General features: G+C 39.1%; 1 protein-coding gene across 5 annotated transcripts in view; it reads right to left on the bottom strand.

The window, feature by feature from the left end:
- KDM4C (lysine demethylase 4C) overlaps positions 1-14,361 on the bottom strand; it is a 271,307-nt gene that overhangs the window by 3,838 nt on the left and 253,108 nt on the right. For all 5 annotated transcript variants that reach the window (XM_040090380.2, XM_040090379.2, XM_040090381.1 and 2 more), the window contains one exon: positions 3,790-3,909. In XM_040090380.2, the coding sequence (XP_039946314.1) occupies positions 3,790-3,909 (120 nt within the window). The remainder of the gene's footprint in view (positions 1-3,789; positions 3,910-14,361) is intronic.

The raw sequence follows: 14,361 nt of genomic DNA, 5'->3' as shown, positions 1-14,361 counted from the left end.
ACATGTGAAAAGCTGAAAAATCCATATATCCATTCTCAAAAGCCAGGATACAGACTGTGATCTATTAACTTCTTTGAAAACCATTTTTCCACTGCAACTAATAGTGCTGCACAAATCTGGAATGCATTTAAAACAGAGCACACAAATGGATAACAAAGTCACAGGAGTCATCCTTACTTCTCTCTGTTCCTGTAACTAACCCCATAAACCTATTCTGTTAGTTGTATGTTAGAGGAACTTAAAGGTCAATTTGCCTTAAGCTTGTTTAATTAAATGATGGCAATCCAGGATGCAAGAACAGTCTTCCTGCTATTCCTGCTCCTTCCTGCACAATACATTTGGTAATATTTTTGCATAATACAGTTGGTAATAATGTTTTTTGCATCCCTGGTGAAAAAACGGGCTAGGAAATTAACTCTGACACTCCATGTGGTAAGAAAATCTCAAATGGTCAGTATATTTGTTTTTACTCACACTGTGCAGTAGGATGCAAATGCTTCATACCAGAGAATCTGTCACACTTGCAGTATGAAATATATTGCACATTTACAGTGAAGAGTAAGTGGAAGTTCTTCAGGTATAATCCAGTATATCACACTGGAAATAACTTGCCTACACTTGATAGTAAATATAAGAGCTTCTCTAAGACTTTCAATAGTATCATTATTCATGCAAAATATAAATCCACCATCTCTAATAGTTTCAATTCAATTCAGATTGCAGATCCTACATTTCAAATCCTCAATTTTATCAAGTAAGTTATTTCACTTGGATTCTGCTGCTGTACTGTGTCTGCATGTGTTACTATCTTCACAAGCTTTTTTGCTAGAAGCACATCATAAATTAAAGGGAAAGCTGTTAGAAAGCAATTAATGGAGTGAATAGATAATTTAATAAACTCTAACTCAACTGTGAACCTCAATTTCAGAAACCATCAAGAAATCAGATGTAGATCACATTAAAAATTTCCCTTGAGCACCTGCATCATATGGCAGGTTTAGCCAGATTAGAGATTGTTGTAAAGCATTGTTGGGGGTTAAGTTTTCCTGTGGAATTTCCACTACCCCCACCCCACCCCGCCCCCAATCAGTTGCTAGGAGACTAAATATTGATAGTTAAAGGGTGCTTGACCCGGACAAAAGGGAGTTGATCACTTAGTTTAGGGGGAAGAAAAGGCTCCCGGGAGCCGAGGGTGGGGGGGTTGTGTTGGGTTTTTTTCGGCTCTCCGTTTTCCGGGAGGAGGACGGTCGAGCTACTGGTGGCTGCGTGGATTCCACGGTTAACGGAGGAATCTGGTCCTGGGAATTCTATCATCTGTTGGAGCGCCCAGGAATTCGGAGTTTCTTCGCTGCCCTGCTGGATTTTGGGTCAGCCCGGGTCCAGCCGCTGCAGGCTCTCCGGCACTGCCCACTTTGCCTGCCAGGGCACCCCCTGCCTGCCGAGGACAATCCACGGCTTCCAGCCATCAGCGCCGGGGTTTACACCGTTTGCCCCTCGGAGTTCTTGGTTCTGTTTTACTATTATTATAATTGCTGTTGTTGTTTGTCTGTCCTGTTATAGTTACCAGTAAAGGACTGTTATTCCTTCCCCCATAGCTCTGACTGAAAAGTTTTTTTTAATCTTCCAAATTATAATAACACAGAGGGAAGGATTTGAATTCCCGATTCCTAGAGAGGCCTGCCTCTCCCTAGCAGACACCTGTCTTTTCAAACCAAGATATGCATTAATTTGGGTTATATTTCATTGGATTTGTTTTTTTCTATGTATCTGTCCCATGACCTGTCCTTGCCCAGCAGTGCCCATCCCCCACACTGAAATGTAACCCAGCCCTGTTCCCTGCCTCTGGGCCCTTTCCCCTGGGGAAAAAGCCCCGACACGGGAGTGGTGAGCTCTCTCTGGCACCGGAAAGCCATCAGGACGGGCTCCAGCCAAGCAGGGTAGGACTCGAGAATAAAAGCTCTAATATCCCACCCGAAGCCAGAGAGCAGACTCTTTTACTTTTGCCATCAGCGGTCGTCTAGTCTCGTGGGGAAAAACTGCAAGAGATTGTGTAGGATACTGGTTGACAAATGTCGCCCTGTATGATACAAATTCTGGTGCATTGTGTCATAGCTCCTGCATGCTCAAGTACTGTCACATTTGGTACAAATGTCTGATGAACATGAGGAAAATTCACAGAGTTTTCCAGCTGGAATAGATTTGCCTTATGAGATTCAGAAATTACATAAACAACTGGCAAAGAGAAACTCAAAGGTGCAACACAGATGACACCATATGAAAATAAGCCTTTGTGTCTGTGTGAGTCCTGGGAGCTTTTAGACACTGTTTAGAAAGACAGAGGAAGAACTACTAATATGTCTTGCACCCTCCCTGACATAAACAATGTCCAATCTGTGGCCACAGGCAGCCTCCTCTCTTACCCGGCAGACAAAATATTTGCCTGTCTTTATAGTTCAATGTATTGCAATATGGACTCCCTCTAATCTTTAAATTTTGTAATTTCCCCCCATGATAGGGCTTGTTAAAGGCAAATTACAGGAATTTATGTTTGTTATGCTGCAGAACTCTAAATCTTGCTGAGCCTCCACATGCTTATCCATTTTCCTTAAACAAACCTCCTTGTTCAAGAGGTCTGAAATAAGACAAAGTTGCTTGTTTTGACTATGTCAAATTCTTTCAAATATGAAAGACAACGACATTCATCTAATTAACCTCACAGTATTCCCCAGAAGACCAGCTGTTCAAAAGATTAAATGATTTGAAGACTAATGTTACTATAGAAAAATAATATTCATGCTTTATAAAAAAATTTACACCTTCACAACATAATACAGCTGCTAAATATAACAGAGGAGGTAAGATTTACAGAATAGCTCAAGGCTTTAGGCATTTGAGGACTTGAATTCGATTGCAAGTCATTGGCAAAGTGAGAAGGTCAATGCAGCAAGTAATTTAGCTTCCCTGTGCCTTAATTTATCTAGAGATATAACAGTAAATTTGCCATTTTGGTACAGTAATGTGAGGCCCCCTGATGAAAAGAGTTACAGAAGTGAAAATTATTACATATATATAAAAGAAATGTATCTAGATCCTCATTCTTTCAGAAGTGCTATTATTTTTGTGATTGTTTTATTGCAGTTTCTACCATTCACTTGAGTACTCAAAGCTGCTGACTGATTGTTCTCAAAGGCAAGCCCATTAAAAAAAAAAAAAAAAATTGTTACTCTGAAATCAGAAGTCAGCTTTTTAGCTTTGCCTTCAGTGTTGAGTTCCCTTTTGCCTTTGCTGAGGATAAAAAGTTCCTTAGATTAATTAATTCAAAAATGCCTCAGATAAATGAATGTTATGCTCTTCTTACCATCCTCCCTTCAACCTCCTATGAAATGCCTCAGGTTCATTGTAGGCTCATAACCAATACTTAATTTTATGTCATTAATCAGATAATTAGCTGATATCAAATGATAGTAAATAACCTGCAGAAAATAACAAATGTTATCTTTCAATCTCAATGTCCCACCTGTTCACCTAAGCTCTTAGAAAGCAAGTAATTTTCTTGATTTTGTAAGACCAAGTGAAACCTCTCTCCCAAACAGCGCACAACACTTGCCACAGGGTTAGAAAGTTTTATGTATTAGTTAAAGCATGGTAACAGTTACTATAAGAGTTCACACTTCAGCCTTCTTGCCTTTTGAAGGTGTGGCTGGCCCCTACAATGCTAGAGCCAAATGAGGGATTTCACAATAAAGACATCTGGAAAGCAAGGATATGGTAATAAACATAGATACTCACCTGATACATGTGAGCTGTATTTGTTCCCAGATACTTTGCACCATACAGTTTTCCATCAGGCCATTTCACTTGGACAACCTCTCCCTCTGCAGGTGGACCCAGCCTTAGGCAATCTCTGCTCTATTTACAAAGAAGGATGCATTCTCAAATCAGTGAGTGAGCCACTGCACTGAAATTACCAGTAAAATGATTTTATAACTCGGTAATTGGAGAAGATTTTTTACCATGCATGCATGTTTCAAGTTTTATAATCCTGCTCATGAGCTAATACTAATGTTAGCCCTTATGAAAATGAAATACTGACTAAAGAAATACTCTCTTTACAGCTTGATGCTGCATTGGCACAACAACATATGCATAAATCAGATAGTTATCAGCAACTGATACCCTTCCTCCAAAATTAATTTCTAACACACATTGAAAATAAGGATCACTAAAATGCAATTGCATATGTGCAACAGTTTCTCTTCTACATATGCGAGTAATTAATGTTTCATTAACCACAGCACTTTTTTTTTTTGCTGGATGCTATCTTTGCTGACTGAAACATACATGGAACAAACCATAAATGGTGAGAATGATAATGCATTTTTTGCTTAGCTGATGGAGAAACACTAAAAGAATCCAAATGCTTACAAAATAAAATTAGGGGGAGATAATTTTGTTCCATAGGATATAAAGCATTTTTGTTCCAATGGTTTGGCCAACTTTTGTGACTGACTTGTTGAGCATATCAGAGCATCAGCAGCTGCAACATGTTCTTGTAATCGTTTCTTTTCTCCCATATGTCTCAGTATGACCTAAATGAATAATTTTCAGAGCATGCCAACCACAAATCCATAAAAGCAGCTGCTCACATGAGGAAATAAGACAGAAGACCAGAAAATTATGTGACACATCTGGGCTCACCAATTCTCTGTTCAAATCCTCACCCCAACAAAGGCATCACTGCTTCATAGTGACTACATTACAAGACCTGTCATGTAAATTAGTGCTAACTGAGTGGTATTCTCCTGGGTATGAGAGGACTTACTCAGTGACCATGTCATCTGGGCTCACTCATAAGTAGTCTACAGTGGGAAGAGAAAAGATAAATACAAGGACACAGGTATAAGGACTCAATGAATGTATCTGGCGCTATGTCGGGTTGCCATAATGCTATAACTGTTTTCTTAAATTTACATAGAATAACTTAGAAAAATACTTGTATTTTGAGTGGAACAGAGGCCAGTGATCATCATAACAACAAACTTAAAATGTAGGAGCAAAAATGCATTCTAGTGATCCTCACTTGGACATTATCTTGATATAATATCATTCTAGCCAAATCCAAACTTTATAAACTGATTTTAATCATATGTATCTTAATCCACAAGTTTGATTCAACAAGCGATAAAAGAAATTAAAAGCCGGATTTTCACAGAAACACTTTCCTGCAGGACAATACTTTCTCTGTCACCCCTTAGGTGCTGTACAAAGCTTTAAAATATGGCCTCTGTGTTTGCCTGGCAAAGGTTGCTGTGACAAACACAGAAAGATATATCCTTTCAGCATCACCATTCATTTGGAGTAGGTGGAATTACTATATTACCCTTCCCAATATTTTCAGGAGAGGCAGGAGGAAAGGGGAAAGGATGGCTGCCACACTGGATAATGATGACTTTTCAAGGGACAGGGTTTACTAAATACTATCATAGCTCTAAGTATAAATTAAATTGGACAGTATTCTTAGTTGCTCTCTCCTCAGTGATGACTGTCAAAATGGTTATTGTCATTGTGATAGTTCTTCCGCTATCTATTTATTGTAAAAGTACAAAAAGGAGTCTTGGATAAGTGTCTTGAAACAAACTCTTAAAATGCATCACAGGATGGAGTAAATTTCCTGAAAACAAACAATCCAACAGCAATGTCAAGCCTAACAATAATTTTCCAAGAAGAAAAGCCCAGCATGAATTACTCCCTTTGCAACTTACACGAGAAAAAACATCTTACAGACTCTAGGATAGCTAATGGAATTGCTCATTTGGAAAATTAGAGTCCTCATGCAAATAACTAGACAAAAAACAACCTCATTCTTCACGTATCATCACAACGTTGTAGTCTATGGAACAATATCTGGGAAACTGGTACTAGTTTTTATTAATTTCTACCAGAGCTCCTACCTTTTATTTTCACAGGATACAGGCATTTGAGATTCTCTTTTTACAGCACAAATAATTCTTACTGTTTTATTGTTAGGAATTATAAGACATTTTCTTAGACTGACAAAACGGCGAAAATGCGACCTCACTTTTTACAGTCATATAACAAAAAGTCAAACAGCATATGGTTGGTATAGCAATCCTTCAACATCCCCATATCCGCTGTAAATTACATATAGCGTGGGTTCAATCTCCATTCAGCTTATAAACCATGCTCATTTCCTGTACATAATGTAGATAATCAAATACATAATGTATTTCCTTCTTTACAGAAATGGACAAATCATGCTCATCTGTACTGAAAATACAACTCACTTGCATGTCTAGTTTCACATTCCTGCTGTTGCACAGCTCAGAGCTCCAACTCCAACCACAACTAGCTATCTCTAAAGATGAGTACTTCAAGGCCTCCCTGCCCCATTGATCCAGCATTCAACAACCCTCACAGTGAAAAAGTCTATTCTTACGTGAAGAAAAATCCTGTGTTGAGGAATTTCCTGTATTTCTGTTGGCAACTGTTGTCTTTCATCATGCCACTCTGCATCACCAAGAAGTGTGTGGCTTCATTCTCTTTACTTCCCGTACCACGTGTTTACACATTTGGATAACATCCTTCTGACCGTGCTGCTCTCCTGAACAGTCCTAGCCCTGTCAGTCCTCTCATATGACAGACGCTTCAGTTCCTCCAAGACTTTCATATCCTTTTAACATATTTGCTCCTCTATGTCCACATCCTTCTTGTACAGGTTAAGACCATAACTAGACACAGTACTGCAGATAAGGTCTCCCCAGTGTTAGGTATACAGCCATTCAAAAAGAAATTTTAAGAGCAAAATCTGTAAATAATATTAATATTAATATCAATATCAATGTTAATATTATTTATTCTATTATTTTTATAATTAATTTATTATGATTATAATAATTCTGTAATATTTCTTGTTTATTAAAGGTAGTACTTTCTGGGTTTAGAAACATTTATTTTGGAATTCATTATATAACCTTTAAAGTTTGAGCCTGCTTTGCTTTTTGACTAATCCTATCTCACAGCAGAAAAAAGAGTAAGTAATTCTACTGGGCACTCAACCCACCACATTAATCTAAACTAAAACAGTAAGCAATCTATTTGCAATAGATGTTAGAAATACATGCTGAAGTACTGGGGTTGTCTTCTACGCTGTCATTAAGGAATTCACATCAATAGCACTGCAGATAAAGAAGACATTTTTCTATTTTTCTCCTGATATTCTGTTGTTTTTACCAGAGAGGCTGATTTGGTCCAATTACAGTGGCAGGTGACGGTTGACACAGACTAGCAGCTGTGGAGTCACACTAAGAAAATAGAAGGAAGACTGCACCTGAAGCATGCACTGGAATCCAGGAACTTGAAATGTTGCAATATTCCCATAATTTTAATACAGCCACTGACACTTGAAGAAAATATCTTCAAATACATTCAAATGCTTTCCTAAATTACGGCAAAGAGGTATATATATTCTGGTCTAAGATGGACTTATGAACTATTGAGGCTATTCTCCCAAGCTGTCAAAAACTGATGTGCCTTGGATGCCTATGATTTTATTTCTACAATGTTTCCCTGATTATTCGGTTATTAAATCAGCTATCTTAAACTCAATAATTATTTTAAAACTTTTAAGACTGTAAGAGCCTTTGACTTCTTTTAGATTTGACCCAGAGGAGCCAACTGAAAATAAATATCTACCCCTGAACCTGATATGGGCTTGCAGGAGCAGTGTTCCTTTCACTGTAAGCCAAGCACAGGTTTGTGTCCATATGATGAAACTGAAGAGGTACCAGTCTATGGGGGCCGGTGATATGCAAGCCAGAGTCCAGAGCGAACTGCCTAGTGCTTTTCCCCAGCTACTCCCTATCATATTTGAAAATTCAGAGCAGTCAGATGAAGTTCCTGTTGATTGTAAAAGGAAACATCAGTCCTATTTTTAAAATGAGGAGAAAGTAGAGTCGGGAAAATACACACCTTTGAGCCTCACCTCTGTGCACCAGAAGATCATGGAGCAGGTCCTCATGCGAAACATATTAAGGCACATGCAAGACAAGGAGCTGATCCAAGACAACCGGCATGGCTTCCCTAAGGGCAAATCATGCCTGACTGATCGAGAGGCTTTCTGTGATGGTGTCCTGGTTCTGGCCAGGACAGGGCACATTTTTGCAGCAGCTGGGAGGGGCCATGTATAGGGCCTGGAGGTTATTCTTTTCCACCTCATGTCATTGCTGGGCACAGGAAAAAAGACTCTCTTCTGTGGAGAAGGGGTTCCTTGCAGCCAGTGGCACGGGAAGCTGTCTGGCATCATCTATTGTCAGGGAGTGCACTGGTCATTGTATCTCAAAAAGTTGTTTAAAAATAGGAAAAAGTGGTCCATGTGGCATCTTTTAGGGGAGGTATAAACCTAACAGTAGGCAAATGTTTAAAACTGCTGCAGAAAATGATAACATTCTAATAGAAAACCACCAACACTTGTTCATTCAAATCAAGGGTCCATCACATCACCTGGCTCTTGCTAATGGTTTGGGTGATGTGATTTCACCCTGACTCAAGAGAGAACAGATGAGTTGTGATGAAGATCCCCAACTTGATCCTGCAACTGGTAACTTAGACTAGTGTGCTTGCTTTCAAAGCTGCTTTTGCCTCCCTCTCATGCTTTTACATAACCTTTCTATAGAACTTCTCTTATCAGAATGAACAAAAACAATATTCATTTTAATCAGATCAGAGTGGGAGATTAGTAAACTCAGCTCTCACATCAGTGCTCTTACAGTGGGCTTACTAGGGGAGAAAAGAATAAAATATTGCAAGGTAAAAAACATTTACAATCAATAAGTAGCAAGTCTGAAGACCTTTCTCTAAAGCTAATAAATATTCCTGAGACGTTTCCCTGAACATAGCCCTAAAAATTAATATATTAAAAAAATTCCCAGTACAATAAAGATTGCAATTTATTTTCCTATGTATGAAAAGATAAGACCAACAACTTGGAAAGGTCTTGAAGAAAAATAAATTTATGGTATACAGTATTAAACGTGAATATTCTCTGCAAGTGGTTCTCTCTTGAAGATTACCCATATTCACCACTAACACATCTGAATGAGGAATTATTTTTTTTTTCCTTATTGTGTCAGGATAACTTAACTTGGTTTTTAGAGGGGACAGAGGAAGCCAGAGGCTACTTCTGAGAGGGAAGCTCCTCAAAAGTTCTATGTCCTGCAGAGCCAATCCCTAAAGCCTCTGAAGATTGGCTGGCCCAATTAGAAAAGTTAGTAATGCCTCTGTGATGAGATATTTAAGAAGGAAAAAAGGCATGCAATTCCTCTTCCTCTCTCTGCTTGGAGGGGCAGTGGGGGGGCTGCTGGTCCCCTTCCCGTGGGGCGGGGTGGTCCCCATCCCAGCGGGGCCCAGCTGGGCCATGCCGCCAGGGGCCATCCCGGCGCCGCAAGCAGCCCTGAGGCCGAGGCTGGGAGCAGCTGAGGCCAGGAGCGGCCGCCACCATCCTGGTCCTGGAGTGGCCACACAGCCAGGGATACGCAGCTGGGGCAGTGCCTCGTGGCTGCTGCCATCTCAGCACGGCTTGCGATGAACTTCACTTGTTTAGATGCTTTTTGCCAGCCATGCTGCAGACAGCCAAAAGTGGAAGTAGCAGCTTTTCCTTTTCTGCGGCCTGCATGAGGAGAGGTGTTGAATGGAGCTGGCACTGCGGGAGCTGGCGCAACTCCCACGGCACTGGTGGGGACCATTCTACAAAAATTTCCAGTTGACAGAACCTGGTAATAAACGAACCTACAGACACCCATTCTCTCCCAAGTCAGAGAAAAGGAAAAGGTGAAAACCTTTTCTCTCCTGTGGGGAGAACAAAATGGCAAGGCTAAGGTTAGTGATAAGGAGGGAGGGAGGGTGGGAGATATTCTGGGTGTCAGAGCTGAGATTCTTCTGCAAGCCATGAAGAGGACTGGAATACAATAAGCTGTTTCTCTGTAATTAATGTAGTGCATGGGGGGGATGCAACATTCAGCTGCAGCCCTCAACCCCTTTGAGAAAAAAGTCCTCACACTGGAGCATGTGGATGATGAAAAGCTGTAATCTGGTGAGATGCTTGAACAGAGAGAGAGACAGCCCTTGCTCCCAGAGATAGATGTAGAGGACCCTTGCTTTCATACTAGAACAGCTCATCCTTAAAAAGTGAACCCCATGAACTAATGGCCCATGAAAAAAAAGGTTGTGGGAAGACTGCTTTGCCCATGGGAGGGAAGTCACATTGCAGCAGGTTTGGGCATGACTGCTACTCGTAAAAATTAGAGCAATGTTAGAGAAGTTCACAGAAAACTGTCTCCCATGGGAAGGATCGCACGGCATAGCAAAACAAACTCCTCTCCCTAAGCAAACTGAAGGAAGATTTTCAGAAGCAACAAACTGACTAAAATCCCCATGTTCTGTCTCCGTGTGCTGTTGGTGGGAAAGAAAGAAGAGGGGTGGGGGGAAAGATGTTTTAAATGTTTATTTTAGTTCTCATTATCCTCTTTTAATTCTGTTAATAATTATTTTTCATTGTACCTTTTAAGTTTTTGAGCCTATTTTTCCCCTTAAAGTGTTTTCTTCACAATCCTTACCTCAACTCATGAACCCCCCCCTTTTTTTTTTTAATTGTTCTTTCCCCCTCCTCTGCTCACATATAGCAGAGGACAATGACTGAATGTTTTTCGTGGGTGCATTGGCATGTAGCCAATGTCAAACCCATGACACTTACATCACTGTTTTACAAACCTAAGGTTTACATTCATCAACTGGCATAAATTTAAAATAATTTTTTAGACAGGTAGAACAGCTGTCCTCTTTTTCTAAACCATTTTATTCTTTAGAAACTAGTTAAATAATTTTCAAATCTACCATATCAGTAACATTCTTCCACCCATTTCCCAGGGGGATGACACTACAAAATCCATAACACCTAGCAGTCAACTGTCATCAAACCTTAACTAAGACAGAAAACAGATCCAGCTGGAAGCTCTTTATTCAGGAGTGTTTTAACTGAGCAAGCCCAATCCCATGAACAACCTCAGGAGCTACTGTTTTACTTTCCTCAATTCTAAGAGAACTGTTCATCTGTTTAACTGGCAGACACAGCACTAAGCTTTCTTATTTTTCAAATCATTATGGTTTAGAATGTATTCAAAATATAATATTTTCTTTTGTTTAAATTGTATTCAAATTACAGTATTTTCCTCAATGACACTTAGCAAACATTTCTTCATCTCCTTGACACTCCTGGCTTTTAATTCCTGATTTGCTTTGTTTTCAAAACAAAGGACGAAATGCCCAGTTGTTGAAATTGTGGTCAAATACCACTGATGGTATAATTGACATGAACAACACAGGTTAGAAGTGGTTAAGCGTGACTCTTGCAACAGGTTTTGTGAACTAGTACATTCTTCTAATCTGGTTTTGGCTGTATGGCACTGTAAACATAGCAAGAGAATAAAATATACAGAAATTTAATAAATTATTTCACTAAATGGTAATGGATTCAAATACACAGAACCTTATAGGGATTATTTTTCCTGAGATGCTATGAGTTTAAAGATTCAAAAGTAGTATTTATAACAATTATTTTAGCTGAATATATTTCTCATCTTTCAAAGTCACTCATTATTTCTGCATCATATGACACCAAAACCCTCTAGGAAGACATATTTCAATCACTGAACAGCAGTCTTCAAGAAAACCTGTATAAGAATCCATTTCATTGTGCTGCTGCAGCTTTCATTAGAAAGTTTTTCCAAATTCCAGTATGCTCTTGTCCACGCTATCAGGCAAGATGGAAAGGCAAAAGGCAGAGGTAAGCAGAACCTTGGCTTCACCCCCCACAGTGTGCCTGGTGAAACAGATCCTTTCTGTATTGTTCCATCCCTGCTGCAGAGGGGCCATGGCACAATATTTTAATCCTCCTCCTGGCAGACTAAAAGCTCATAATCTAGCCCAGAGGTTACAAAGATCAAAGAGAAGCAGATATTGAAAAGACTGTCTAGAAAGAGCTCAGATTCTGTAATTGCACTAAACTTGGCTTTCCTATGTACCTACGTATAATTTTTACTCTAAATCTTGCTGTGTTTGTTCATAAACTTATACATATCATTAAAATCAATCAGAGAAATATAAACTGTTCATTTTCTGTCATCCCCTGCACTTCTTAAATATTTAAGAATAGTTCAGACCTTACTATTAGTCTATCTAACCACAATTTGCATGAAGAAAGCCATTGTATTGACTTATATCATAGAAAGGTCATGATTTCTGAAAATAACTTAAAAATAATGCATGGTCTCCAAAACTCAAAACGCCTCTCTCCTCCTATGTTTGAGAAACTGAAATTCACTTTAGAGCAAACTGAATTCATAACACATTCTTTTCAATTTAAAGCAAACGAGTATTCTTGTGTTAATCACAAAATTAACGGTAACTTCTCACAGTACAGACAAAACATACTAACTACATCTGATTTTCACTGGAAAGACTTGAAGTGGGTCTCTAGTTCCTAGACTCAAAACATTAAAAAAAAAAAAAAAAAAAAAAAAAGAGAGAGAGAGAGAGAAAATCCAGGCCTGATTATCTGGCTTACAGAAATGGTTCTCATGGTTACTCCAGCTGAAATATAGGATTAGCTTTTAATATTTCCCCTTAAATTAGGACCTGAGTTAAATTTCCTACCCTACTTCATTGCTATTAGGGTGCACATAATGAGACAGTGCTCCCTGTAACAACAGAAACCAGACAAAGATTGTTTGACAAGAATGAGTGCAGAAGCAAGCATAGGGTGGCCACACCATCAGGAAGTGGCCTTTCCAAGGCCATTCTGCAAAAGAACTTGATGCAAATTTTCTTCTCTGCGTACACTCCTTCAGCTAATATTAACTTTCAACACGAATGATTAAGTTTCCACAGTCCTGCTTACTAGTGATTGTTTCATAAAAAGAGCATGACTAATGTGATTACAACCAACACCTCCAATTTAGAAAAGCTGGCCATAAAGACAAATACCACACTGCAACTGCAAACACTGAATATATCTACCAACACCATTAAAGTGCAAGTGGAGAAACAGATAGTGGGAAGTCTCTGAAACAACCACTAATCTCAATAGATTGTCAAACTGTTTTTCTTTCTGAAGCTGATAGTACATACCAGTTGATGCAAATTTTTAGAAACACAAAATTAGGTTTCATATATTCCAAGACAATTTGAATGAAAAGGAGACTGATAGCTAATTTGACACAGTCAGATTTTTTATCTAAACAGGAACAGCAATTTACACAGTGCATTAGCATTTGAAAGAGAAGGCCTGATTCCCAGGAGTGCAGTTCCTGGTTTGAATTGGTATAAATTCAGTGAAATCACCAGATTAACAAAATAGCTACTGTAATTCAACAAATTTAGCCTTGAATCATGGAATGGGAGTATAAAAATACTTTAAATTTATGTGTAATATGTTGTCTTTAAAATATTACTGAAATTTCTCCTATAAAGTGAATATACGCTTTAACAAAAGAAAATTGGAATATAAATGGGACCGTGCACTCTCACATAAACCTAAAAATTTCTTATTTTCTATCCAGCTTAGAAAGTTACTACTTTAACCATTGCATTGCCTTTCAGCAAAGTATTAATAACACAAATTCATGCATAATGCTGATTGATACACACAGAATTGCCCAGAAGACAACAACCCAAACCTACATTTCAGAATGCAATTTAGGATATCCAGTGTGGTACTGGGCTTCACAGTAAGGTACAGTAGAGAGGACACTAAAGCATACAATATACACCTATGGGACAAAACTGAGGGTCAGCAGTAGGAAGCTGAAGCTGTCAAGGACACCCGGTTATCTAATTTGCTATGTGGAACAAGGCTTCTGTAGTGCAGCAGAAAATCCTATCTTATGCTTACATTAAAGTCAGATGAAACTGAATGCTACACTAGTGCCTCGTATCCTGCCCATCTGTATAGTGGCTCCCTGTAAATCAGTTACAGTCAGATGAGTACACAGATCAGCTCATGTGCTGCTCCTGCCCCTTCCTCAGGATGCAACATACCTCAAGGAAAATGCAAGTCTTCCAACACTTCCTACACTGACCCTCGGTAAGTCTGGAAATAATCTTCTTCTTCACAACAATATTGTAAAATAACAGATGAAAAAATCCTACAGTTCCTGGATTACTTCAGAAAAGAGGTGGGAGGTGAAATAACGCTCCTGTCCCAATCCCAGTAGTCCCACGGCATCTCAAAGATTCCTGTGCAAATTCTAGGTATTTCACCATGCTCCATAGGCTCATCACAGCTGTACT

The sequence above is a fragment of the Hirundo rustica genome, chromosome Z (genome assembly GCF_015227805.2).
Source record: "Hirundo rustica isolate bHirRus1 chromosome Z, bHirRus1.pri.v3, whole genome shotgun sequence".
In the NCBI taxonomy this organism is placed as follows: domain Eukaryota; kingdom Metazoa; phylum Chordata; class Aves; order Passeriformes; family Hirundinidae; genus Hirundo; species Hirundo rustica.
The sequence above is the reverse complement of the archived record's forward strand: the minus strand, read 5'-3'. Positions and strand labels throughout refer to the sequence as shown.